The following is a 24,171-nucleotide window of genomic DNA, read 5'->3' as shown; positions in this document are numbered from 1 at the left end:
TCAGCCTATGAGAAAGCTTGGAGGGCTGGACTGGCTCTTGCGTCACCGATCTAGGCAGCTCGGGGAATGTTGCCACAGCCAATAGGAACTTCGGGAGTGGATGGGGCGTGTTTTCTGTCAGACTTCCAATCAGCGCGCAGGGGCGGTCTGTCTCGCACGTGGAGCTGTCACTGCCGGTTGGTAAACTGACCAATGAGAAGATGACGGCAGGCGGTGACGCCAATGGTGGTGGCGCGGGGGCCGGGCGGCCGCACGCGGCGCGGGGCATGGGTCGGCGCCCTTAGGCCAATAAGCTTGAGGGGCGTGGCAACTTGGCCGGTGGGCGGGCCTGGGGGAGCGAGTCAGAGTCGCTGTGGTCCTGGTTGGGAAGAAATTGGACTCTGCGTACACGCCGAACGGTGAGTGCCCGGGGGTAGGGGGAGACGAGCAGCGGTCGGTATAGATTTTTCAGGGTTGATGTGTTCTGTTAGGAGGGGTGTTAATGGGGGGCGGGAAGGGAATCATGCGAAGGCACGATCACCGCGATGGGAGTTCTGATGGTTGTGGGGAATAGGGATTGCGAACTCAGCTCTAGAGGGACGTGGGCAGGGGTCAGTGACATCAGATCCCTCACCGCCCTAGGGCACCTGGACCCCTGACTGTCTGGGAGGAGGGGCTCGGAAGTCCTCAGCGACCTGAGGACCTGAGACCCTCTGTTCCCAGGGAGATACGGGGACGGGACCCCTGAGAGTTGCTGGGGGACGTTCCAGTGCATGGCTACTGTTTGCGTAGGTGCCTTAAGCACTTGGAAGAGGCAGGGGTTCTGAGGCTGGAGGGAGGCCCTGGCAGGGCAGGTGGGAGGGTATCAAAGGGTTGACATGGTGACTTGAGAAACAGTAGTGAGATGATTTGTGTGACCCTGAGCCAGTCACATCATGGCTCTGGATGTCTTTCTCATGTGTAAAAGGGAGAGGTTGGGCCTCGGAGCCGTCCTTGGGAGTAAAGGTGGGGCAGAAACTGTTAAGTCCTGAGAGGGAGGATGGGGTTGTGCAGATTGGCTGTGCACATGCCTTCCTGAGACCCTAGAGGTGAGGATGCACCAACGGGGTGCTCTGGTATCTGTCTGTACAAACAACCAGGCCTGTGGTAAAGTGAATTGGGGGTAAGGTGGAGGAGTGAGGAGGTGGCGTTCCTAGGAAATCACTGGGGTTGGTGGCTGCTAGGGTGATGTCAAGGATTTTGTGAGCATGTGAAAACTGGGCTATGATGATTGGAAGTATGTGGGGGATGCAAACTGAATGTCTGAGATCCGGCCCAAAGGAGAGGAGGGGTTGGCTGGAGTCTGTGTTCCAAGCACCAAACTTAGAATCAGCTGGATATTTGATAGGCCCAGGTTCCCCAATGCTGGGTAACACCTCACAATTTCCTGAAGGGTAAGAAGCCAGAATGATAAGCCATTATCAGAGCTCAGATTCAAACCCGGGGCTTCATTTGTTAAGAGCCTGAGAACTTATTATGAGGCAATTTAGGCAAGTTTAGTAACTGCTGAGCCTTCATTCGTTCTTGTGGAATGGGGATAATAATACCCATCTCACAGGGCTGTTCTGGGGATTAAATAAGATAATATATGTAAAGTGCTTAGCACAATGCCTGGGTCATGTTTTTAAATTTTTTTAGCTAAAAAATAATGGCTTTAGGATGACAAAACAACAGTGACAGGGTGAGAGATTTATGTGAATGCTGTGGTTGGGAACTATTCTCACATTCTCAAGGTTTTCTGCAAGTTTTGGTGACTCTCTCTCCATTTCCCTCTTCCTGGTACTTCTTGTCTTCATGCACCAGCCCCAAATCCTCATTCCACCCTTTTATCCCTCTCCCAGGATCCAGGACCCAGGCTGGGCCACTTGCTCTGTCCCAGTTCGATTTCCTCATCCTAGACCCATTCTCCTCCCTGCCCCTCCTCCGTGTCTCTGCTGCCATAATAACAAGAGATTCAGGCTCTGAAGGGGGCCTCTGAGAGAGCAAAGGTGTGTTTTCTCTCACAGAACCTGGGCCTCCAACTTCCGCACCCTGGTTCTTTGGGAATGAGCCAGTAGATGTATACAGTTTGGGAGAGGAGGAAAGCCAGTGCCAGGAGCTGTAGAAACAAGCCGAGAGGAGGGTAGATGCGAGTCTTGAGAAGAGAGCCAGGCGTGGGGGCTGGGGCAGGGGACCCCTTCCTCCTAATCCTCTCTCCAGGAATCCCTGGCTTTGGGACAGACGGCTGCTGTTGGGTTGGAGGAGGCGCCCAGGCTGGGTGCATGTCCTGGGCCACCAGCCAAGAGAACATGATGTTCCCAAGTGCGCTGGCCGCCGCCCTCTCGGGCTGGCCGCCTCCCAAACCGCTGCCTCTCCAGCCTCCCTGCTCCACATTCCCCAGCTGCCTCGCCCCGCCCCCTTCCTCCGCTTTGACGTCACTGCTATCTCCCGCCCCCGCTCCTCCATTGACGGCAGCAGGGCCTGGTTACTGTGGGGACCATGAGACAGGACAACCAGGGCCTTGAGAGCAAGTGGGGGCTGCTGGAGCGCTGGACTCTTTTGTCCAAGCAAAAGATAAATAAGGAGGTGGAGGTGGGAGAGCAAGGACTGCCTGTGTCAGGGGAGATCACACCTAAATCCCTGACGAGAGCTGGGGAGGAAAAAAAGGATGTTTCTGGAGAAGAGGTGTCTGAAAATGAGGCAAGGGAGTGGGCCACGGTATGAGTTGCGGGGACATTTTCAAGGAGAGGAGATTGAGAATCTAGGCTCCTGAATGCTTTGTTTCTTGTTTTCTTGCTTTGGTTTTTCTGGGCTATATAATAAAATTCCTGTGTCCCAGCTTCTCCACAGAACCCTCCTCCTGCCCCCCCCCCCACCCCCCCCCCCAACACGGTTGTTAAGGAAAGCTTAGGCCACGTGACAGTAAGCGGAGTGCACTCCCAGCTGACTTTGTCGGCAGCAGCTTGGGGGCCTCTTCACTTGCCACCCACGTTTCCAGGGAGCCCTGAGAGGAACTACTTATTACAGCCTTGGACGCAGCTGGAGCTCTCCCCGGCCCAGCCTGGCACTTTATTCCCCCAAATTAGGACTCGGTGTTCTGCTCCCTACCTCTTTTAAAAAATTATAATTTCCAGCCCCTTCTCCATTGCTGAAGCCCCTCCCCTCCCCTATTTATCCTTGTTAACAACAAAATTACGGAGTTTATTGATCACCTACCATGTGTCAGGTTCTCTCCTGGGGCCTGAGGAATACAGTGAAGGAGACAGATGTGGTTCTTGGCTTTCTCTTTTCTTAGTGGTGGGTATCTGAAGCCCTTGCCACCTCACCTTTCTCTGTCTAGGGTTCTGGTTGGTCTCTTCTCTCAGCCCTCTCCCTTTGTTCCCCTGTAGCCCTGGCTTCCTGGCCCCTACTTTTGGGACAGCCCTAACTGTGGGTGGCTGCATCCTCAGGAGAGAAGAAGCACTAGTCACCACGTAGGCTGCCCGGAGACCTTTTCTCTCATTGGCCACAGATGCACCTGCCATTGTTTCCCTTCATGGCCCCTCTTGGCTCTGGCTGCCCCTTCTATTGTTTGCATCCTCCCCTGCCAACTCCACGGCCCCATCACACGTGGACCCTCAATTGCCCTCCTCCTGGCAGTCCACAAGATTTGAAGTGTCAGAGGAAGGGGTTGGGTAAAACAGCTTTATTATGATGACAAGGCCGGGGAGGAGCACCCGGGAAAGGCCAAGCCAGGTTTCTGTCTGTCCCCCACCCCCCCACCCCACCTCAGGGACAAGCCATCTCATCCAGCTTGGCTCACCTTCCAGGGTCTGCATTCCCTTTCCCTACCCCTGGCAAGGCCAAGGTGTCCTGTTCCGCAAGGCTGGTCAGTTCAGGAAGTAGACATCTTGAGCACCTCCAGTGGCCCAGGCATTTTCTCCAAAGAGAGGCAGCTTACCTCCTCTTCCCTTCCTCCCATTATTCACTGTGCAAGGCGTCCTGCACCCATTGGCTGGGAGGTGGTGTCTGGGGCCCTCCAGCCCAGCGCCAGCACCCAGATCCACGTGCGCCGGTGTGTGTGACACAGCCCTGACCTCAGTGGGGGCCAGTAGCCAATCAGGCGCCGGAACGAGAGCCTCAGCCAATCGGGGGCGGGGCCTGCGGCTCCGCCGGCTGGAGGCCAATGAAGGGCAGTGCCTGGCATTATGCAACCCGCCTCCTGGCCCCGCGGAGCTTCCACTCGGTTGCTGGCTGCAACGGCGGCGGACAGGCGGCCGGAGGGCGCTCGCGCGGCCAGGTAGGCATCTCCGAGGCCACCCGGGTGGTAGCTCTCCGGTCCCGAGCCGGACCGCCGCCACTTCCAGCCTGATGGGCCGCTTTCGGCCCAGGCGCTCAGGCGGCATACCAATAAAATCCGCCTTCCTTGCCGCTGTCCATCCCCTCTCTGCCCCTGGGGACCTAGGTGTTTCTCGCAAACCTGCACCAGGTGTCCGCACTCCTGACCCGCTTACCTTACCTCCAGCTTTGCCCTCCGCTCCTAGCTGTCGCGGCCCCACACTCGACCCTCAGCAGGCATGCCCCCTGTCGCCTTTCTTATCACTTGGGGGTCCCATGTTTTTCCCCAGCACCAGGACCTCTTCAGGCTTTCCGCGCTCCCCGCGCTCCCCCTCCAGTCCCTGGCCCCGCGCCGGCCGTGATGTCAGCCCGGTTCGGGCTGGAACATCCCGTTCCCGGCGCTAGTTCCTGCTGTTGGCCACAGCCTTCCCTTTTCTCCTGGCGCTCAGAAAATGCTCGCGGTGTTGGGGGTGTGGCTGGATGGGGAGTAGGGGAAGAACAGTCGGCTGGCTGTTGTGCGTCCCTTGCTCAGAGCTGCGTCTGTCTGCTTCGGATGGGGGTTGCGTAGGGGGTTGTCTAAAAAGTAGAGGACTGAGGCGAGAGGATTCCTGGGTCCCTGACGATGGCAGGTGCTGGTTTTAGCCCTGGGGATCTGGAGAGGGTGCAGGGGCCGGAGAAGGAAAGGCTGTGTCGTCTTAACCAGAATGACTGGGATCCAGGCGAACGCCAGGGTGGGGGCCTTTGCTCGGAGGGCGGTGGCAGTTGTGTTTTGCCCTGGGAAGCAAGGCCAGCCCCTGGAACCCCGATGGGCCGCCCATCTTCATACGGCCATCGGGCCCTCCGGGGTCTGGGGACATATTAGAGGTGGGCGACCTCTGGCCGCGCCCGCCAGCGTGGGAGTGGGTCGTTCCCGGACTTCCGCCGGGAAATGGGGGAGGGGTCGCCCCTCCCGCCCTCCTGTGGTCCCTCCAGCAACCGCTGAGCTCAGCTGCTGACGTCGGTTTCCCTGGCGACCGCGGCGGCGGCGGAAGCGCGTGTTGGGACCGCGCACGTCCGTGCGCATGTGCGGCGGGGGTGGCGCCGCCCCCGGTTAAAATTAGCCTGAAGGCCTAAATATAGGAGGAAAAAGGCTCATCCCCTGCTGAGAGGCCTGGGAGTCCCAGGCAGAGTAGGGGCTCGATGGGAATTCGAGGATGGGAAATGTCCAGGCTTTGGCCCACAGCCGTAGTTCTACTCGACTGCTCAGGTTCCGCTTACCCGGGCCACCATGTAGGGGATGTGGGGCAAGGCCCACGAGAGGCTCATTCCCACCTGGAGCACCCCAGGGGGACAGGACAAGTTACCTAGGCTCCTATTGGAAGCCTGGGTCCTTGGAGCGTGGGGGCAGGCAGGGGAGGGTCTGAGCGAAGCCGACAGGCACTGTGAAGTTAACCACCCAGCTTTCTCCAAGCCCTCCATCCTGATCTCCCTCTCTAGGTACTGGCTGTGATCAAACTTCTCAATCTTCAGAGGCTTGGGTCTCCCACCTCACTCCTCTAGCCAGGCCTCCTGGCCCCCTTGTGCATCCATTGTGGCCTCTCCACCTTCCCTGTTCTCCTGCCCTCCCCATGGCCCAGACATGAGTAGCTCCCTAGAAGGGGCTGATGGGGGAGGGGACCCCAGGCCGGGGGAATCTTTTTGTCCTGGAGAGGCCCCATCCCCTGGCCCTCCACACCACCGGCCTTGCCCTGGCCCAAGCCTGGCTGATGACACGGATGCCAACAGCAATGGCTCCAGTGGCAATGAGTCCAACGGGCCCGAGTCCAGGGGTGCATCTCAGCGGAGCTCACATAGCTCCTCCTCCGGCAATGGCAAGGACTCAGCCCTGCTGGAGACCACTGAGAGCAGCAAGAGGTGTGTATGGATGTGTGTTGCAGGGTCTGGGAGTGGTCTTGTGAGCAGGCTGAGCTAGGACACAGGCCCATGCTGCTGGCCACTTTCCTCATCTTGGGCCTGTTGCTTCTCCCCTAGCACAAATTCTCAGAGCCCATCCCCACCCAGCAGTTCCATTGCCTACAGCCTCCTGAGTGCCAGCTCGGAGCAGGACAACCCATCTACCAGTGGCTGCAGGTTCATGGGGTGAGGGCTAGGGGAGAGGGCTGGAGGCTTGGGCCACGCTCTGGGGCTAATCCTATACCCCTTCCCTGTGGGCTTTGCAGCAGTGAACAGTCAGCTCGAGCAAGAACCCAGAAGGAACTCATGATGGCACTGCGGGAGCTCAAGCTTCGGCTGCCGCCAGAGCGCCGGGGCAAGGGCCGCTCTGGGACCCTCGCCACACTACAGTACGCACTGGCTTGTGTCAAGCAGGTTCAGGGTGAGTGGTGCTTCCTGGGAGGGCATTGGCCAGGTCCAGGGCTACTATGGTGGGGCAATCTCCTTGCTAAATGCCCCACTGCCCTCGCTCTGCAGCCAACCAGGAATACTACCAGCAGTGGAGCCTGGAGGAGGGTGAGGCTTGTGCCATGGACATGTCCACCTACAGCCTGGAGGAGCTGGAGCACATTACGTCCGAGTACACGCTTCGCAACCAGGTCAGCCGCAGCTCAGCTTCTCCATTCTGATGCACCCCCCTCCCCACTCCCATAGCTCCTGAATCTGCTCTTGTCCTCACTTTCCTGCCTAGGATACCTTCTCCGTGGCTGTCTCTTTCCTGACAGGCCGCATCGTCTACATTTCGGAGCAGGCAGGTATCCTGCTGCACTGCAAGCGGGATGTGTTCCGGGGTGCCCGCTTCTCAGAGCTCTTGGCTCCCCAGGATGTGGGCGTCTTCTATGGTTCCACTGCCCCATCTCGCCTGCCCACCTGGGGCACTGGGGCCTCGGCAGGTGAGGTCCCCAAGAGCTTGGGGGGAGGGATGAGCAGTCCTAGAAAGCTCCTGCTGTGAGAGGCCAGGGTACCCAAGCTTTTTCTTGCTGGGTTCTTCTCAGCCCAGGAAGTGGGTAGGGGGCTGTGCTCACTACCCTCCTGGTCTTCCCCAGGTTCAGGCCTCAAGGACTTCACCCAGGAAAAGTCTGTCTTCTGCCGTATCAGGTAGGTGGGGGAAGTGGGAGCAGACCTCTCCCACCTTCCACACAACCCCCATCTTCGCTGTGTGGGCTGTGACCTTGAGGTGTGGGGTGGGTGACCCTCCACTGATAGTCCCTAATGCCCCTCTCTTCCTTGCTAGAGGAGGTCCTGACTGGGATCTAGGGCCTCGGTACCAGCCATTCCGCCTAACTCCATATGTGACCAAGATCCGGATCTCAGATGCGGCCCCCGCGCAGCCGTGCTGCCTGCTCATTGCAGAGCGCATCCACTCCGGTTACGAAGGTGGGCAGGCCAGGGGGTTGGAGGACAGGCCCCCTCTCTAGGCTGTGGGTCAGGCAGGACATGAGTCTGGGGGGCATGACTCATCTCCTCAGAATTTTGGGACAGAGAAGGTATTATAAGGATGAGGGTTTGAGCCTGCCTTTCGAGGTAGAGGTGGAGAAGAGCCCTGTGCTAGGAGAGGGCGAAGAAGAGTGCCTTGGTTTTCAGTTTCATTACCAGTATGGGGTGCAAGAATGGTTCTGACCATCTTTGTAGGCCAGAGGGCCCAGGGCAGAGCAGTGGGGAGGACTGCCAGCCAGCCCAGGCCCCAGGCAGCATGGAGGGCTGAGGAGCTGGAACATTCTGGATGAAACCCAATAGCCACACTTTCTATGCCTCAGCTCCCCGGATCCCCCCTGACAAGAGGATCTTCACCACACGGCACACGCCCAGTTGCCTCTTCCAGGATGTGGATGAAAGGTGAGGCCAGGACCTGGAGGAAAAGGGGGTGGCCGAGACTGATGCCATGACCACTCTGATGCCTTTTCCCATTTCAGGGCTGCCCCACTGCTCGGCTACCTCCCCCAGGACCTCCTGGGGGCCCCAGTGCTCCTGTTCCTGCATCCTGAGGACCGACCCCTCATGCTGGCCATCCACAAGAAGAGTAAGTCCTCTCATCCTCCTCTCCCTTCCCAGCTGCCTGCAGGGCTTCTTAATGGCTTCTCTTGTGGTTGTCTCTCTTGGTGCCTTGGTCTCCTGGCTCTCCAGTGGGGTGGCGCTCCGCCTTACTTAGCTCTTCCTACTGCTGACTCTCACCTCATTTCCCACTCCCTTCAGTCCTGCAGCTGGCTGGCCAGCCCTTTGACCACTCTCCTATCCGCTTCTGCGCCCGTAATGGAGAGTATGTCACCATGGACACCAGCTGGGCTGGCTTCGTGCATCCCTGGAGCCGCAAGGTGGCCTTTGTGTTGGGCCGCCACAAAGTACGCACGTAAGTGGGTCATGCCCTGGAGTTGGCGTTAGAGGGTGGGACAGTGTGGGAAGGGGCAGGGCTCATCTCATCCTTCCCTACCCCTCAGGGCGCCCCTGAATGAGGATGTGTTCACTCCCCCGGCCCCCAGCCCAGCTCTGTCCTTGGACTCTGATATCCAGGAGCTCTCTGAGCAGATCCACCGGCTGCTCTTACAGGTGAGAGTTGAAGGGAGGGGACTTGGGAGAAGAGGAAGGGGTGGGGAGCAGGCCTGTAGACGCTTAACCTGTCCCTCTCCTGCCTCAGCCTGTGCACAGCCCCAGCCCCAGCCCCTCGGGGCTTTGTGGAGTCGGCCCTGTGACCTCCCCTGGCCCTCTCCTCAGCCCTGGCTCCTCCAGTGATAGCAACGGGGGTGATGCTGAGGGGCCTGGGCCTCCTGTCCCGGTGAGTGACCCTCTCCCACTTCACCCCTCTAGTCTCCCATTTACCTGTCCTTCTTGGAGTCAGCATTGCCAGCCCGACAGGAGCTCAGCCTGGGCCCCTCTCCTTTTCCTTTTGTCCTGCTCTCATCGTGGCCTCCATGCCTCCCCACTGGTACCTTCTTGTTGCACTGGGCCCTGGGCGCCTGATACTGGCGAGGCCCCCCCAATGCTCTCCACTGCCCTGCTCTGTCCCACAGGTGACCTTCCAGCAGATCTGTAAGGATGTGCATCTGGTGAAGCATCAGGGGCAGCAGCTTTTTATTGAGTCCCGGGCCCGGCCTCCACCCCGGCCCCGCCTCCCTGGTAAGTGGGTAAAGCTGTGGGTGAGGGGTGAGACCTCGGAGTCCTCTGATCTTCACCCCCAGCCCAGAGGAGCTTTTCTCTCCTTTTTCTCTTCTCGGCCCAGCTACAGGCACATTCAAGGCTAAGACCCTTCCAAACCAGTCCCCAGACCCAGACCTGGAGGCAGCTCCTGCTCCAATCCAGGCCCCACTAGCCTTGATCCCTGAGGAGGATGAGAGGAAAGAAGCCTCCACTTGTTCCTACCAGCAGATAAACTGCCTGGACAGCATCCTCAGGTAAGGCCAGCCTGGTGCTTTGTCCCACCTGGGCCCGGGCCTGGCCCAACTCCTGGCCCTGCTGTCATGTCCTCTGGTGCATCACCAGGTACCTGGAGAGCTGCAACATCCCCAGCACCACCAAGCGTAAATGTGCCTCCTCCTCTTCCTGCACCACCTCTTCAGCCTCTGACGATGATAAGCAGAGGACAGGTCCACTCTCTGTGGGGGCCAAGAAAGGTAAAGACCCAGGCCATGCCCTGCTCCTGCCCCATCCTGGCCCACTGACCCTGTGTCTCTACACGTCTGCCTTTGGGGCCCCCACCTCGCTCTGCCCTGTCCCCTTCCCAGCCTCCAGATCTCCAGGCTCCTCCTTACCGTCAGTCCCCTCCCTGCCCCACCCCACCCCGGGATTTCCTCTCCTGACCTCTGGGTGGGGGCAGGGGTGGTAACTGGTGCCCTCTCTCTGCACAGATCCATCAGCAGTGCTGTCTGGGGAGGGGGCCACCCTGCAAAAGGAGCCGGTGGTGGGAGGCACCCTGAGCCCACTTGCCCTGGCCAATAAGGCGGAGAGCGTAGTATCCGTCACAAGTCAGTGTAGCTTCAGCTCCACAATCGTCCATGTGGGAGACAAGAAGCCCCCGGAGTCGGGTATGGGCATGGAGCGAGGGGGCAGTGCCCGGGCTCCACTTGGTCCCCCAGCCTCTTGGTCCTCCCGGACGCCTGCCTTTTCCCTCCTCCTCTGGCCTTCCTCCTATCTTGGGGCTGCCACTTCTTGCTCTCCACCCCCGCCAGCCTTTGCTGCTTTGGCTTTCCCCATGCTGCTTCCTGTATTTTCACTGTTAGTTCACACACAAAGTCTGGCTTGGGGAGTTCAACCCCGGGGTGCTGAGCACAGAGGGTCTGAAGGCAAGGAATGTTGACACCCCTCTAAGGGTCTTTGGGCATCGACCTGGAAAATGTGTGAAGGAAGGAAAACGGGTGGGCTTCCCTTCCATCCAGAGTCATGGAGGTGTCATCCTAGGGAGTGCCACTGGAGGAGCTGAGTATCCTTTCTCATCCTGGGAGAGCTTTGTATGGAGAAGACAGCCCAGGGCCTGTCCTTGGGGGCGAGGAGGTGGCCAGGAGATGCATATGGGGTCCAGGCTTGATTGTGAGGCAGAGGCTGGGGGTTGGCTAAGCTGTTGGATTGGGAGGGTGTGGTGTGGATATGTTAACTCATGAGGTGATTCTGATCACCTTTCCTCCCTCTCCCCTTCCTCAGACATCATCATGATGGAGGACCTGCCTGGCTTGGCTCCAGGCCCAGCTCCTAGCCCAGCCCCCAGCCCTACGGTAGCCCCTGACCCAGCCCCAGATGCTTACCGCCCGGTGGGCCTGACCAAGGCCGTGCTGTCCCTGCACACGCAGAAGGAGGAGCAAGCCTTCCTCAGCCGCTTCCGTGACCTCGGCAAGCTGCGTGGACTTGACAGCTCCTTGGCCCCATCGGCCCCTGGCGAGCGAGGTAGTCACCTGGGACCTCCCTGAGTCTGCCCTCTACCCTGTCTAGGACCAGACTGTTGGGGGGAGGGTGGGTTCTTGAGGGAAATGTTCCTGCTCCAGGGACCCAGATTGGTGCTGCCTCCACCACCCGGGCCCTCCCTAGGGACAGGCCCATCGCTAGCCTCTCCCCACTAGGCTGGGGTTCCAGGCTATAGCCAGAGGAGGGCAGCCTGGGGGGCTGGCACTGAGACAAGGAGGCCGAGGTGCTCTGCTTCAGGTAAGCTACTTCAGGCGCAGCTTGGGGGTAAGGGCAGGAAGTATGCCCACTTAGGACTCAGCTGTCACTGATCAAGAGATCTGTGTAGACACTCTGGGCAAAGATAACTCCGGGTGGGGTCTGGGCTTCAAGGGCAGATGGCAGCCCTCCAGGTGCCTGAGGGAGGCCCCCGGCAGGCGCACGCAAGACTCAGGACGGGGCTTTCCTGCCCACCTTTTTGCTCCATCGGAGCTAGGCAGAGTGCAGCCTCGACTGGCAGGAGGAGCTCCCAGGCTGTCAGTGCCTGCAGGAATTTTGGCGGATGAACCAGAGGCGCCTGCCCATTCGTCCATGGACCCACCCTGCCTCCTTCCATCTGCCAATGTGCCTCTATCTTCTCTGCGCCCCCAGCTCGACCCCTTATGTAACCTTTCCTTTCCCCAGCTCCTTTCTCAATAAATGCCCCTGTCCCTGCCTTCTGTGATTCTTCCCTGAAGGTTCCCCCAACTCCCCAGGGTCCCCTCTGTTCTGTGTGGGTCTGGAAGCCAAACACTCTCTAGAGCCTTCACCTGCCCTCTTCCTGGTCAGAGCCGCATGGCAATGGGGGTGGCAGGGGTGCTAACCCCCAGGCTGAGGCCCTCGCTAACCCTAGTCTCTTCCCACAGGCTGCCACCATGGCCCCACACCCCCCGGCCGCCGACACCACTGCCGATCCAAAGCCAAGCGCTCACGCCACCACCAGACCCCCCGGGCTGAAGCCCCCTGCTATGTATCCCACCCCTCACCTGTGCCACCCTCTGCCCCCTGGTCCCCACCACCAGCCACTACTCCCTTCCCAGCTGTGGTCCAGCCCTACCCCCTCCCAGTATTCTCCCCACAAGGAAGTCCCCAGCCTCTTCCTCCTGCCCCCACATCAGTGCCTCCTGCAGCTTTCCCTGCCCCCCTGGTGACCCCAATGGTGGCCTTGGTGCTCCCTAACTATCTGTTCCCTACCCCATCCAGCTGTCCCTATGGGGTACCCCAGACCCCTGTCGAGGGGCCTCCTACCCCTGCCTCCTACTCCCCTTCTCTGTCCCTCCCTGCACTGGCCCCCAGCCCTCCCCACCGCCCAGACTCTCCACTATTCAACTCGAGATGCAGCTCCCCACTCCAGCTAAATCTGCTGCAGCTTGAGGAGCCCCTGCGTGTTGAGGGGGGTGCTGTTGCAGGGGGTCCTGGGAGCAGTGCTGGGCCCCCGCCTCCCAGTGAGGAGGCCGCTGAACCAGAGGCCAGACTGGTGAGCACTGACCCCCCCTGCAACTTCTTACCAGCCCCTGTGCAGCCGCTCTTCCCCCTTGCTGCTCCTTCGCCTTGCGCTTCTTCCTGCCCTCCGCTTGCCTGGCGTCTCAGTCTCCAGAAGGTGGTATTGTCGGGTGGGAGAACCCAGGTGAATTTCTGAAGGAGGCAGGAATCGGCTGCCTCATCTGTGAAGTGGGGACAGTCCTGTCTGTCTGACAGGTGGTGAGGACATCCCAGTAACTTCTGAGAGCGCATCTGCCACTTGGAAAGGGTCCAGCGTCACATCCCTACTCTTCGTCAGCTCTCTTCTCTCTCATCCTGGCCCCACAGTCACGGAGTGGGAACAGAGACCACTTGGGTTGGGTGTGCCCCCCCCACCAGTGGAAGCAGTTGAAGGGAGACCTAGGTGTTGATCCCTTAATCCCTCCCCGTCCCCTTCCTCCTCCCCATCCTCCAGGTGGAGGTAACTGAGTCCTCCAATCAGGACGCGCTTTCTGGCTCCAGTGACCTGCTAGAGTTGCTGCTGCAAGAGGACTCTCGCTCTGGCACAGGCTCTGCTGCCTCAGGCTCGTTGGGCTCTGGCTTGGGCTCTGGGTCTGGTTCAGGCTCCCATGAGGGGGGCAGCACCTCAGCCAGCATCACACGTGAGTGCCTACCCTCCAACACTTCCCAGGGTAGGACAGTGACTAGGGAGTTGGGAGGCCAGGCCCCACCTTGGCTGAACAGCCTGGGCCCATGCCCGGCTTCTAAGGCCAGTGGACTGGACATGTGGCCTTGCGGGAGGCTTGTGAGGCCCTGGGGGTGGGAGTGCCGGCTGGCCTGACTCCGTTGGCTGGCCCCCACCCTCTTCACAGGCAGTAGTCAGAGCAGCCACACAAGCAAGTACTTCGGCAGCATCGACTCTTCCGAGGCTGAGGCTGGGGCTGCCCAGGCCAGGGCTGAGCCTGGGGACCAGGTCATTAAGTATGTGCTCCAGGATCCCATCTGGCTGCTGATGGCCAATGCTGACCAGCATGTCATGATGACTTACCAGGTGCCCTCCAGGTGAGGTGTTTGAGGCCTCCTCTGCCTCCCTTTCAGAGGGTTGGGGAGGCTGGCCCACCGTTACTCCCCAGCTAACTTTGTGGGGTTTTTTTTCTGAGGCTGGCTCTGCCCTGGAACTTCCTGTCCTAATTGCTGCCTGTTGGAGTCCCATCATTTGTTCCTCCCATACCGAGGGCAGCTTTTCTGGTCTTGGAAGCCCTCTCAGAGCACTGGTTCAGGGGAGGAGCATGAGACAGTGGGTGGGAAGTTGTGGTACAGGAATAATGTGCACCTTGTGGGGCCTGGCCCCGGCTCCCAGCCTCTGCCTTCTGAACCCCTTCCCTGGGCAGGGACATGGCCTCTGTGTTGAAGCAGGACCGGGAGCGGCTCCGGGCCATGCAGAAGCAGCAGCCTCGGTTCTCGGAGGACCAGCGGAGGGAACTGGGTGCTGTGCACTCCTGGGTCCGGAAGGGCCAGCTGCCTCGGGCCCTGGATGTGATGGTGAGAAGGAGAAGTCAGGGCCAGGAAGGAGAGGAAAGAATTGAGCTCAAGTTGAAGGGATAGAGACTAAGGGCTGACCCCCTCGTCTTTGGATCATTAATTTTGAAGAATGTTAATTCCACTAAGTTTGCTGCTGGGTTATAACCCACATGTAGTATTAAACCACATGAATCTTTGTAAACCTTTTCTGGGCCTATCCTATGCTAATATACATTGTGAATGTCCCACAGTTGGGTCTGGATTTAGGGTACAGTGCATTTCCCCATCTTGTTGGCCCCGAGTGGACTAGTATTTCTTGGGAGTACATCTTGGGCTAGGGGACAAGGGGAGCTGGGGTGGCAGGTCAGCAGTGAGAACCCTGCTTGACTTATCCCCTTTCTCCCTCCAAGGCCTGTGTGGACTGCGGTAGTAGCACCCAAGACCCTGGCCACCCTGATGACTCACTCTTCTCGGAACTGGATGGACTAGGGCTGGAGCCCATGGAGGAGGGTGGTGGCGGTGGTGGCGATGGAGGCGAGGGCGAGGGTGGAGAGGGGGCCCGAGCCCAAGCTGGGGCCAGGGTCTCAAGCTCTCAGGACCTGGCCATGGAGGAGGAGGAACAAGGTGGGAACTCATCCAGTCTAGCCATACCTGCCACAGAAAATGGCACCAGCTAGACTACATTTTGGGGCCACATCTGGGAGTGCATGAGAAGCTTCCTTCTCCCATGTCCCAACTCTCAGAACTCAGATGTGGCTGGACCAACCAATAGGAAACTGCCCCAGCTTCTACCGCTGTAGGGGGCTGGACCCCCATCACCAGCCCAGGATCCAGGGGCTGCCTCTGGCTTTTTAGGGAACAGAGGGTGGAACTCTTCAGCCCAGCCCAGAGAAGCCTCACCTCCCACCCCGGTGAGGAGTCCTTCCTTCCCCTGGACAAAGTTGCTGACAAGCTGCTGAAGTGGTCTCTCCAAATCCCAGCTGAGCCCAGGCCCTGGTCCCCGAGGGTTGGGGCTGCAATTATTTATTGGAGGGGACAGCCCTCTCTCCCACCTCTTCTCCAGATGGGAGGAGGAGGTCTTGAGGCCCAAGCAGGACCCAGCGGTCCAAACCCCTAGCTGCTCCAGGGTAGGGGAGGTTGGTGGACCATGGAGTCCCTGGTGCTGCCCCTCAAGTGGGACCCAGGTGTTCTCAGCTGTACCCTCTACCAATGGCATTTGTGTTTTTGATATTGTGTCTGTTATTATTTTTTAATACAAAGAGAAAAAAAACCCAGAACTTTGTGGAATGAAGTTTGGGGGTGGTGAGGGGAGCTCTTTGTGGGAAGGTGTGGCCGAGCTTCCAGGAAGGTTGTAGTGAGAGTGGGCAATTGCCTCCCCTGGCAACTCCAGTCCCCATTCTCCCCCACACCCTTTCCAGCTGAAGGGCCTTGCTGAGCCCGCTAAATCTCCCCCGAACCCAAACTCTACTCTTTCTTCTAACATCACCTCAGCTGGATTTGTCCTGGGAAGGAGAGATGAGAGGCAACTTGTGGTTAAGGGCAAGCTCCAACGTGGGCCACGGGCGCCGGAGGGAGGGGGGAAGCCCACGTAACGCCAGTGGTGCTCTGAAGCAATGGAGGGTGTTCAGCTTCTTTGTCACCACGCAGGAGAGGGCCCTTCAGCAGATCAGTCTAGGAGGCTAAGGGATGGGGAGTCATGCACCCGTTCATGGTCGAGTTGGCCTCCGAAGGAGTGGGGGAATGGAGGGGCAGAGCGTTAACCCTTGGACTCAAATCCTGGGAAGGGAAGGGGGAACATTGGAGGGGATGAGACACCAAGGACCAGCTGCAGCCATCGTTTTGTAAGTGTTTCTCGCTCACTGGAGCACACTAACAGCTGATCTACATCTAGAGGCGGTGTGGCTTCCGCCGGCGCCGTGGCTTAGCTGGTTAAAGCGCCTGTCTAGTAAACAGGAGATCCTGGGTTCGAATCCCAGCGGTGCCTGGGCCCTTTGAGAGTGGTATATTATTGCTGCCAGAAGAAGGCCTTTCTGCACCCCCAAAGGGCCTTTCTGCCGCACCTTTGCAGAGGTGATTCTTCTTACCAAGCCATATCCCTCTTTGGGCATGTGTTCCCATGCACTTTAAGTATGCAGCCGGAGGCTGACTCCCATTTCGCTTTCGTGAACCAGAGTGAACCGGGCATCCCTTTGGCCGCCTTCAAGGTTACCGGGCGCTGGACTAGGATTTGGGTTCATTTTGTTGGGGTCGTACCGTAGCTCGGGGAAGGGAGGCAGACTAGGAAAGTTGCCGCTCCCGCAAAGCCGCGGCTGGCTGACGCAGGGAAGCCGGGGCGAGCACCGCTCAGCCGAGGCGCATGCGCACAGACATCTCAAGGCAGCAGGGCGGGGCCGGCGCGAGGCGGGCCTGTTGATAGGCAGCTATAGTTACGCAGGCTCCGGGCCGCACGCGGCTGTGATGGCCGAGTGGTTAAGGCGTTGGACTCGAAATCCAATGGGGTCTCCCCGCGCAGGTTCGAATCCTGCTCACAGCGAGCGTACTTTTGGTACTGGGTACTACCCCCTGCGGAGGAGAAAGCAATTCGTTTTTCTAGTGCTTTCTTTCCTTGGAAAAGATCTCGCCGTTTATTCTGAGATTCTCAGGGACTCAGCCACCTGGGATCAGGCCGCGAGCGCCCTCTTGCGGGCCTCAGACTTCTGCCTCCTCCGAAGGTTGGCTCCTGCAAAAGCCTTTTAACGGCCGATTTGAACACCTAAGTCCACCAAACTCAGTTGGTTCCTCAGTGCTATCAACAATCATGTTACTTTTCCTTAATCCATTCACCATGCAGCTCTCCTATACGACTATTTCATTCAGCCTTTCACCTCGAACTACGAATCCCTTCATCCTCCCTCAGCTTTACTTCCTATTTCACTCAGAAAATAAGGCATTCCGAAGAGGTTCCCCCATCGATACACGCAATCGCACCTACGTACCTACCTGTGTCCACATACTCTTCCTTCCCCCATTACTTTAGATGAACCCTTTCATCTAAGGTCAGCCCCTACACTTAGTAGATCTCCCATTCCCTCTGGCCCACAAGGGCTCAAGGACATTTGCTCTCTTTCCTATACCATCAGATTTTTCCTCTCTAACTGGATTATTCCCATCAGCCTACAAACATACTGAAATGTATTCCAGTTTAGAACAAGCAAGACAACAAAAGCTATCCTGATCCCACACACCTCCTCTGGCTACCACTCCATTTCTCTGTTCCCTTCCTCAGGAAAACAAGTTTTCTTATATCCACTGTCTCCAATTCTATCTTCCCATTCTCCTCTGAACCCTCTTGAATCAGGAGCTCACTCCTCATTCATCAAAGCTGCTCTTGTTAAGGTTATCAAATGACCATCACCTTGCTAAATCACATTGATCTCTGCTTAGCAGCAGTTGACACAGAGGCTTACTCTCTCCTCTTAGAAACACTGTCTTCACTTGCCTTCTAGGACACCACACTCTTCTGATGTGCCCTCGACATCATTAGCAGTTCATTTACAGACTCCTTTGCTGGTTCATTATCTTGTGGATTTCAAATGTAGGAATGTTTCCAGAGCTCAATTTTCCAACCTGTTCTCTATCTGTACTCACTCCGTTAGTGATCTCCAGTCTCAGGGCTTTAAATATCAATAATACATCAATACATCCAAAATTTCCATCTGTAGTACCAGAGTTCTTCCCTGAATTACAGACGTATATATCCTTTTGCCTACTTGTCATTTCCACTTGGATATCTAATAGGCAATCACATACTTAAAATGTCCAGACCAAACTCCTGCTCATCTCCCCAAAACCTGCTTCCCTGTAGTCTTTCCAGCTCAGTAAATGGAAATTCCGTTTCTTCAGTTGGTCAGACTAAAAACCTTAGGGTCACCCCTGATTCTTCTCTGTCTCTCACCCGCTGCACACCAGTCAGCAATTTCTTACTTAAAATATGTAAAAAATTTTACTTCTTGTCTCTGCTTCACCACTACGCCCTGGTCCAAGCCACCCTCATCTTTCACCCAGATTATTGCAATAGCCCTTAAATTATTTCCTTGCTTCTGCTCTCATTCCTTGTTCCCTTACAATCTACTCTCAACACATTGGGCAAAGTAATCCTTTTAAAAAATAAATCAGATCTTGTCATTTCTCTCTGCAAAATCTTCCAATGGGATATCAACATGAATTCATGGTTTTTAATGTGTATGGATAGAGAAATAAATGTATGCACACACACAATGTATAAACATACATGTATTTCCTGGCTCTGTCCACTGAGACAGCCTAGAAAAAAATGACACATGAATAGTGATAAGCACACCAAGTGCCCAGATCTTGGTTACTGAATACCATTCTCTACTAAAATGAACCAGGGCTCCATGGAAAAAAGGCTGATTCTAGGCTGTGGTGATCATCTTGGACCATTTTGTTGCACCAGAAAGTAAAGAAGTGCTCAAAGAATATTGGGTATATATAAAAAAGACACAGCAGCTAGGGGCTGCAGCCAAAGGGGCACCTATTGGGTCAATCTAGGACAATTTGAGCATTGAAATAATGATTGTGATAGATTATAATTCATTGAACCAAGTAAGAATCCAAAGTTGTACCAGTATAAATAAATGGGAGAAGGGAAAGCTCTTTTTACAGTAAACTGCCAACTATAAATATAGGACTGCCGGAGTTAGAAATTATCAATGGATACTAAATTAGTGAGTGACCTTTGATGAGAGTCTCCAAGTGGTTAAGTTCGCAGGCTCCGCTTCAGAGGCCCAGGGTTTCACTGGTTCGAATCCTGGGCGCAGACATGGCACCACTCATCAAGCCACGCTGAGGCAGTGTCCCACATGCCACAACTAGAAGGACCCACAACTAAAAATACACAACTATGTACCGGGGGGCTTTGGGAGAAAAAGGAAAAATAAAATCTTTAAAAAAAAAAAAGAGTCTCAAAGTATCTTCCCACAGATTCCATATTAATTACTACAAAGGGGAAACAACTTTACAGTGGAGAAACCTGGCGAACACCATCTTAACCACATGATCAAAGTCACGTGTCTCAGTATTGAGACAAACGGACCTGTGTCTTGTGATGTGATGCACTGAAAAGGACACAACAATTCTGTGGTGATGTTCTTGCCAGAAATGCATAACCTGAATAACTTGAATCTAACCCTTGAGAAACATCTGGCAAAACAAACTGAAGGACATTCTACAAAATAAAGTTCCTGAACTCTTCAAAACCCTTCAAAATCTTCTGTGAAGATCAAGAACAACCAAGATTCTTCTAGACTGAACGAGGCTGAAGAGACATAACAACTAAATGCAAGATGTGACCCTGGATTGGGGAAAAAGAGCTATAAAGGACATCATGGAAACGCTTGAGGAAATTTGAATATGGACAGGAGATTAAATAATAGTATTATATCAATTTTAATACCCTGATATTGATCATTGTACTGTTATGTAGTACTATATCATGAATGTCCTTGTTCTTAGGAAATATACACTAAGTAAGCAGAGGCAAAGGGCCTGATGTTTCCAATTTATCCCCAAATGGTTCAGAAAACAAATATTTTATAGTATATTTGGAGAGAAATGGTAAAACAAATGGGGCAAATGTAAACAATTAATGGACCTGGGAGAAGAGTATAGGGGAGTTCTTTGTCCTATTCTTACAACTTTTCTGAAAGTTTGAAATACTATAGGGGCTGGCCCGTGGCCTAGTGGTTAAGTTCCCACGCTCTGCTTCAGCGACCCAGGGTTTCGCCAGTTCGGATCCTGGGAAATATAGAACTATAAACCCGGGGCATTCGGGGAGAAAAAGCAGAAAAAAAAAAAAGAAAAAAAAGAAGCATATTGATAACAGTTGTTAGCTCAGGTGCCAATCTTTAAAAATATATATATATAAAAATTAAGAGTGCCAAAAACACAGCAAAAAAACCTAGTGGAAAACAAACTCTCCAATGGCTTCTCAGCTCACTCAGAGATGAGTGAGTCCTTACAATGGTCTAGATGGTCCTGCAAGATCAGCCTTCCCCTTTACGGCTCTCATCTCCCCTCCTACAACTCCTGCACTTGCTACCTCCACTCCAGCCGGGCCCAGGAGGGCCCCTTGCTGCTCTGTGCTCCCTTGACAAGCCGGGCAGGTTGCCCCTCAAGGGCAATGAGCCCTTAGGAGGAAGGACCTGGCCTCTGACTTCCGAAAACATTGGCCAAGAAAACCCTATGAACAGCTGTGGAGCATTGTCTGATATAGCGCAGGAAGGTGAGAGGATGGCGCAGAACATGGCAGGGTTCCGCTCCCCTGTCCACAGAGGAGCTAGGAGCCGGATTCCACTCCACGGCACTAAAAACGAGTCCTTCCCTGATATTACCATCTAAAATTAGTTCCCACTCTCCACTCTCCTGTTTCATTTTGCTCCATGGCACTTATCGCCATCCGACAAATGATAAGTTTTCCATAATGTTCATTTGATTGTTTCCCCCACAAGAAGTGTAAGACACACAAGGCCCGGGATTATGGTCGGCTTGGTTTTGGACTGCAAAGAGGTCCTCTGTGCTGATTCTTCCCTCAGCCTAGGGGCCTGGTCCTCCTCCTTCCCAACCCCCAACCCCCCAGGACCCCACCCTCCAGGAACTCCCCCTACCCAGGACCCAGGGGGTCCCAGGAAGCTAGCCTTCTCTTTGAAGAACAAAGAGGGAGGAGCTGAGCCTTGGAACCCAAGCCTGGAGAGACGTCACAGCGGGGGAGGGGAAGCTCAGACACTCGACCAGCTGTGCTGTCTCAGTTCCTTCCCCCGCCCCCCGCCTCCCTGGGGGCCCAGCGCGTGTGGGACACGAGTTCCCCTCCCCCAAGCCCTGAGGCAGCCCAGTGTTGAGAGAGCGGTCTGGAAAAGCCTGGAGGCCCAGACACCTATACACACACCATGTATGCAGACACAACCACAAACGGACATGCACACAGGCCCACGCTGACACAGAAGCATGCGATCCACTCAGAGGCCCCGATACCCTCAGAAACGCTAGGGGTGGGGCGGCGGGGGCGGGGGGGGGGGGGGTGGCGGCCCTCACAGCTGCATCTGCGCAGGAGCAATGGCTGGAGGAAATCACCCAGCCAGCCCAACGGATCTCAGGTTTTGGGGGCAGGAGCTTTTTAAGAAAATACAATATTATCTACAAAGAGTAATATTTGGAGTGAAACAAGAGAGAGATCACAACAACTTACAAATTGAAAAAGCTGAGAAATACCACAAATGTCACAAAGTCCAGAAAAATAACTTATTTGTATTAAATAACTGCCTGAGCACCTCTATAACACTTTCCACAGACTAGCTTCTGGCGCCTGTATATTTCATATCTTGTTTCTCCTCTACCATCCACGTACTTGTAGCGACAAGAGCCACTGGACACGTTCAGATCACATGTGCCCTCTGGCTTTGCACCTTCACAGCGCGGAAGCCCAGTGAGTGGCAGCAGGTGACAGAAGTATTCCTGGAAGTCATCCCTACATCAGGACCGCTAGGCTAGCTTAACTATAGGTGGAAGTGACTGGAAACTGCATTAACATATCTCACAAAATCATAAATATTATGTCTCCCCAACTCACCCCATAACCAGATCCCCAAAATGCCCACAGCCATTCCCACACCAGGAGGAAAAGGTGACAGAGGGGAAGCTGGAGTGGAAAGACACAGTGGTCTTTACCATTCGCAGTTAAAATGTCTTATTTTTGCAAATATTACAGAAGTATATGGCCGTGTGAACACGTTGCTGGGGCCCTCCCCAGGGCCTGTGTAAGTGAGGGGTCCTGAAGCGTAAACTTCATTAGCTTCATGCTGAATTGGCCTCTGAACTTGAAAGTTTTGATCCCGCACTCAAATGGACCCTCAACCTGCCTAGAAATCCTATTCTCCTGGCCTAGAAAGTTTGTTTTCCTACTCTCCAAAATGAACATTTCTTACTGTCTTTCTCCTCAAACGACCTGTAGCTCTTTCCCCTCCACCAATGAGCTTGATTCATTCTTCTTTGAGAAAATGGAAGCAACCAGAGAGAACTTGCCTCATCCTTCCCACATCCCAGCTGACCCACACCCTCTGTCTCCCCCGTCTCCCTGTGGGCCAGGAGTCTTCCTTCCCCCCTGAGGCTGATTTCTCCCCCAGGCACTGGAGTCTAACACCCCCCACCCCAGCCCCTCCCCTCCCCCCAGGTCTGGGTTATTCAGCATCAACCATGCCCCAGCAACCCTCATCTTTTTCTCCTGCTCCCGGCCGCCACACATTTTTCTCCTCCCCGTTCACAGCAAAACTTGACAGAGTTGTGTCTACAGCCACTTTCTGCTTGCCTTCACATCCCATTCTTACCTCGACCCACCCAGGTGGGGCTGCACAGAATTACTCTCCCCCCAGGTCACCTGGAGCTTCCAGGATGCCAAACTGGGTGGTTGCTTTGCTCTTTCCTCCTTCCTTACCATCCCAGGAGCTTAGCTAGAGGTGACCACTCCCTCCTTCTTCATGAACAACCTTTTGTTGTTTTCCAGGACACCCCACTCCCCGGCTTTTCGCGGCTGCCTCTCTGATAACTCGGTATTCCTTTGACAATTCTTCCTCCTCAACTTGACCTCTAAGTGTTGGGGTGCCCCAGGGCTCCTTGTTCAGCTCCTTCTCTTCTCTCTTATAGCATTAAAAACCATCTATCTCCCAACGACTGCCCAGTATTTACCTTCCAGCCTGACCCCAAACTTGTACATCCCTGGCTGACCTGCAGCCTCTTCTTGGATGTCTAAGGGGCTCTCAACCAACCTGACTAATTTTCTTGATTTCTTTCCCCAAACCTTTTCCCATCCTCCCCAGTGTTTCCTATCTCAATAAAAGGCACCACCATCTACCCAGTTACTTAAGCCGAAAACCTAGAAGTTCACTTTCCGTCTCCACTGCAGCCACCTCCGTACAAGCCGCCATCATGTCTGGCCTAGGAGACTGCTGCAGCACCTCAAACGGCCTCCCTGCTTGACTCTCCACACAGCAGCCAAAGTGATCTTTTCAAACGGAAGTCGTGAATATAACTCTCCTGCTTAAAACCCTCCATTGGCTTCCACTGTGCTTAGACTCAAATCCAAACTCCTTCTGGAGCCTCTAAGGCCCAGGTGATGGGCTATGCCTACCTCTGGGTTCTTCTTTCTGTCACACTCCAAATTCTCTGTCCCAGGGACACCCCCCATCTTTCTCCAGCTCCCACGATCAAAGCCTGTTCCTGCCTCAGGGCCTTTGCACTTGCTGTTCCTTTCGCCTGGACTCATGGCTGCCTATACTAGGCTCAGATAGCACCTCCTCATAAAGGCTGTCTCTGACTACTCAGAGTAAAGTAGGTAAAGTAAGTAGCACAGCATCCTCAAGTCATTGCTGGGTCCAGTTGTCCCCGCCCCCCACTATATGAACTTGTGTTATTGTCTGCTTTCTTAGTCATTTTCTGCCCCCGCCTCCCACTATAATGTAGGCTTCAGGAGAGCCTAGCCCCAATGTACCCCCAATGCCTAACAATACTTGGCACACAGGAGGCACGCCGTAAATATCATCTGAGTGAATAAACATAGCGGCTGTGTGCACAGACATACAGATGCCCAGCTATCGTACAGTTTCCTTCTGGGAGCCACTGTCACGGCTTGGATTTGAGAAGAGAGCATTTCCAGTCACTGACACAATCCAGAGACAAGAAAGACCCAGACTCTGGCCCAGATGAAACAGGCCGAAAGAGAAACCAGAAACAGAGGCAGAGACAGAGACCCAGAGCGAGTTCCAGAGAGAGTGACCGAGATAGACCGAGACCCAGATTCAGCGAACCAGAGACCCGGGCCCGCAGAAGCCCGGCAGCAGCCGGAGACAGCGCCAGGAGGCGGGGCGCGGAGGGAGGCCGAGCGCGCCGGGAGAGCGCGGAGAAGCAGCGCCGCGAGCCCGGAGCGCGGCCGCCCCCGCCCCGCCCCGCCCCCGC

At 55.6% G+C, this 24,171-nt stretch overlaps 1 protein-coding gene and 2 non-coding genes across 7 annotated transcripts; all 3 read left to right on the top strand.

Annotated features, from left to right (window-relative positions):
• The first annotated feature begins 191 nt into the window (after positions 1-191).
• PER1 (period circadian regulator 1) lies at positions 192-15,446 on the top strand. Of its 5 annotated transcripts, none has more exons than XM_023653726.2 (23): positions 192-398; positions 5,791-6,207; positions 6,325-6,423; positions 6,513-6,667; positions 6,763-6,884; positions 6,977-7,178; positions 7,332-7,383; positions 7,520-7,662; positions 8,043-8,121; positions 8,199-8,305; positions 8,479-8,632; positions 8,721-8,829; positions 8,918-9,055; positions 9,291-9,396; positions 9,500-9,671; positions 9,760-9,890; positions 10,125-10,301; positions 10,915-11,154; positions 12,054-12,664; positions 13,124-13,310; positions 13,521-13,710; positions 14,040-14,190; positions 14,580-15,446. In XM_023653726.2, the coding sequence occupies exons 2-23, from the start codon at positions 5,933-5,935 to the stop codon at positions 14,844-14,846; spliced, it is 3,867 nt and encodes a 1,288-aa protein (XP_023509494.2). In that variant the 5' UTR covers positions 192-398; positions 5,791-5,932; the 3' UTR covers positions 14,847-15,446. The 5 variants fall into 5 exon arrangements, with proteins under 5 accessions (XP_023509494.2, XP_023509495.2, XP_070084254.1 ...); XM_001503185.7 differs by lacking the exon at positions 192-398 and adding an exon at positions 4,087-4,276; XM_023653727.2 differs by lacking the exon at positions 5,791-6,207 and having other exon boundaries at positions 208-398.
• A 633-nt stretch (positions 15,447-16,079) lies between these two features.
• On the top strand, positions 16,080-16,153 carry TRNAT-AGU (transfer RNA threonine (anticodon AGU)). Its single transcript has one exon. It is a non-coding gene; the product is annotated as a tRNA-Thr (tRNA).
• A 467-nt stretch (positions 16,154-16,620) lies between these two features.
• TRNAS-CGA (transfer RNA serine (anticodon CGA)) lies at positions 16,621-16,702 on the top strand. The gene has a single exon. It is a non-coding gene; the product is annotated as a tRNA-Ser (tRNA).
• The last annotated feature ends 7,469 nt before the right edge of the window (positions 16,703-24,171 follow it).

This window comes from Equus caballus, chromosome 11 (assembly GCF_041296265.1).
Source record: "Equus caballus isolate H_3958 breed thoroughbred chromosome 11, TB-T2T, whole genome shotgun sequence".
Taxonomy (NCBI): domain Eukaryota; kingdom Metazoa; phylum Chordata; class Mammalia; order Perissodactyla; family Equidae; genus Equus; species Equus caballus.
This window is presented reverse-complemented; position numbering and strand designations above follow the sequence as displayed.

Coding starts and splice junctions, on each gene's coding strand:
- PER1 (XM_023653726.2), top strand. CDS start 5,933: ATGAGTAGCTCCCTAGAAGGGGCTGATGGGGGAGGGGACCCCAGGCCG. Junction 6,208..6,324: donor ACCACTGAGAGCAGCAAGAG/GTGTGTATGGAT, acceptor CTTCTCCCCTAG/CACAAATTCTCAGAGCCCAT. Junction 9,056..9,290: donor GGCCTGGGCCTCCTGTCCCG/GTGAGTGACCCT, acceptor TCTGTCCCACAG/GTGACCTTCCAGCAGATCTG.